This window comes from Macrobrachium nipponense, chromosome 30, assembly GCF_015104395.2.
Source record: "Macrobrachium nipponense isolate FS-2020 chromosome 30, ASM1510439v2, whole genome shotgun sequence".
In the NCBI taxonomy this organism is placed as follows: Eukaryota; Metazoa; Arthropoda; class Malacostraca; order Decapoda; family Palaemonidae; genus Macrobrachium; species Macrobrachium nipponense.
Window position 1 is genome coordinate 53,383,855 of NC_087218.1, and position 2,368 is coordinate 53,386,222.

Here is a 2,368-nt window from a genome sequence, read left to right on the forward strand (position 1 = left end):
ATCTTCTCCTAAAGAAAATGCTTGGTATAGGAAAAAAACGGTATCAAAATAATGCGTAGGTCGTCGGTATTAAATGCTATACATAACTCAGAATGACAACAAGGAGAAAATATAAAGGAATAAGAGAACACGCCAAATAAATGGAGGGAATACAGGATTAATACTTTCTGCATTAAATCATCGTGTTATTGTACTGAATTCTCTGTGAAAATATAATATTTGCAGGGATAGGTAGGGACTTGACAGAAGTCTCCTAATAAATAACCTGCATCGTCTTTCTGTATGTGTGTGTGTGGTGTATTGAACCCTTGACATTCATTAACTTCATTTTCTGATGTCTCTCGACCTTTCAAAACACAGGGCTTCGCTGTGAAAAGAAAAAAAGAAAAGATTAGAGTAATGTAAAATCACTCGATGGAATTGAATCGCTGTCTGTTCGAAGCATCCAAACATCCACTGGTGGAAACAGCAAGAAGTAGGTCGTCCAGATCGGAGAATTCCCAATAACACATCCATCACTGCTGACAGCAATGTCGGTCTGGCCCTTTTGTGCAAAGGACCATGGCCAAACGCCCTCGGGTAGTCTAAAGCTCTCTGAGAAACGAGAAATTAGGAGAAGGGGAACAAACCGCCTCTTGAAAGATGGAAGGTCAAATCTTGATCTGGTTTCCTTATTCAGGTCACTGAGATGTTGGCGTCTATTTGGTCTAGGTAAAAACAAGACTACAGTTCTGCAGTCATTTCAAGTCACAGACACGGACGTTGTATTGGAACTGGAATACAAAATTTACGTCGAATGCCAACCGCTGGGACCTATGATGAGGTCATTCGGTGCTGGAAGGGAAATTGAGAGAAATACGTATTCAGAAGTGTAACAGGAGGAAACCCTCGCTGTTGCACTATGAAACAGCTGTTAGGAGAGGATGGAGAGCAAGATGGAAGAAAGATAATACGCACGGATGCGCAGTCAAAAGGAATGAAAGGGGTTGCAGGTAGGGACCGAGGGGACGATGCAAGGTATCTTACGCAATGCCCACTGATGGCTGTATCACCCTATTTGGACGGGCATTGTATGTGAGAGTGTCCGTCCAGGGGAGAGGGACAGGATGAGAGGTCTAGGAGTTAGGACTGAACTACCTATGTTAGGTTAGGTTTGGTTAGGTTATACCAACAACTTGGTGCACAATTCAAATTAAACAGCAACCGAAGACCCTAGATCTTCATGAAGCTTTATTCAAATCTTCCAAAGGTTGTGCAATTGGAACTTCATAAGTTCAAACAAAGATGCGATGCATTACCACCCTAATACTATTTCCCTTGCATTTCAATGCATTTTTATCTGTCTTTTAATCTTTTTTTTTTTTCTCTCTCTCTCTTTGTTAACAAGTGAGATCTCTTCTTTCTGTATTTCCCTTTACCTCCTCTTACTTCTTCCTAATGAACACCATATTCTTTGGAAGCTTGAATTTCAAGTCAGTGGCCCCTGTGTGCATGTTCCATATGAATAGATTTCATCTTCTGAATAATAATAATAATAAGTGGTACGAGCACCAACCTGAAGGCGTGATAGAAAACGATCAGGCAAAGATCCTCTGGGACTATGGTATCAGAACGGATAGGGTGATACGTGCAAATAGACCAGACGTGACGTTGATTGACAAAATCAAGAAGAAAGTATCACTCATTGATACGCAATACCATGGGACACTAGAGTTGAAGAGAAAGAAAGGGAAAAAATGGATAAGTATCAAGATCTGAAAATAGAAATAAGAAGGATATGGGATATGCCAGTGGAAATCGTACCCATAATCATAGGAGCACTAGGCACGATCCCAAGATCCCTGAAAAGGAATCTAGAAAAACTAGAGGCTGAAGTAGCTCCAGGACTCATGCAGAAGAGTGTGATCCTAGAAACGGCACACATAGTAAGAAAAGTGATGGACTCCTAAGGAGGCAGGATGCAACCCGAAACCCCACTTATAAATACCACCCAGTCGAATTGGAGGACTGTCATAGACCAAAAAAAAAATAAATACATAAAAAATAAATAAAAATAAAATAAATAATAAAATAATAATAATAATAATAAATAATAATAATAATAATAATAAAATAATAATTAAATAATAATAAGAGATAGATAGATAGAAAACGATCAGGCAAAGATCCTCTGGGACTATGGTATCAGAACGGATAGGGTGATACGTGCAAACAGACCAGACGTGACGTTGATTGACAAAGCCAAGAAGAAAGTATCACTCATTGATGTCGCAATACCATGGGACACCAGAGTTGGAGAGAAAGAGAGGGAAAAAATGGATAAGTATCAAGATCTGAAAATAGAAATAAGAAGGATATGGGATATGCC

The 2,368-nt window shown here is 39.4% G+C and overlaps 1 protein-coding gene across 1 annotated transcript in view; it reads left to right on the forward strand.

The window, feature by feature from the left end:
* The first annotated feature begins 901 nt into the window (after window positions 1–901).
* Window positions 902–2,368, forward strand: part of LOC135202159 (mucin-3B-like) — a 14,227-nt gene continuing 12,760 nt past the window's right edge. Inside the window, exon 1 of the mRNA XM_064231413.1 lies at window positions 902–1,017. Coding sequence (XP_064087483.1) covers window positions 902–1,017 — 116 coding nt within the window. The remainder of the gene's footprint in view (window positions 1,018–2,368) is intronic.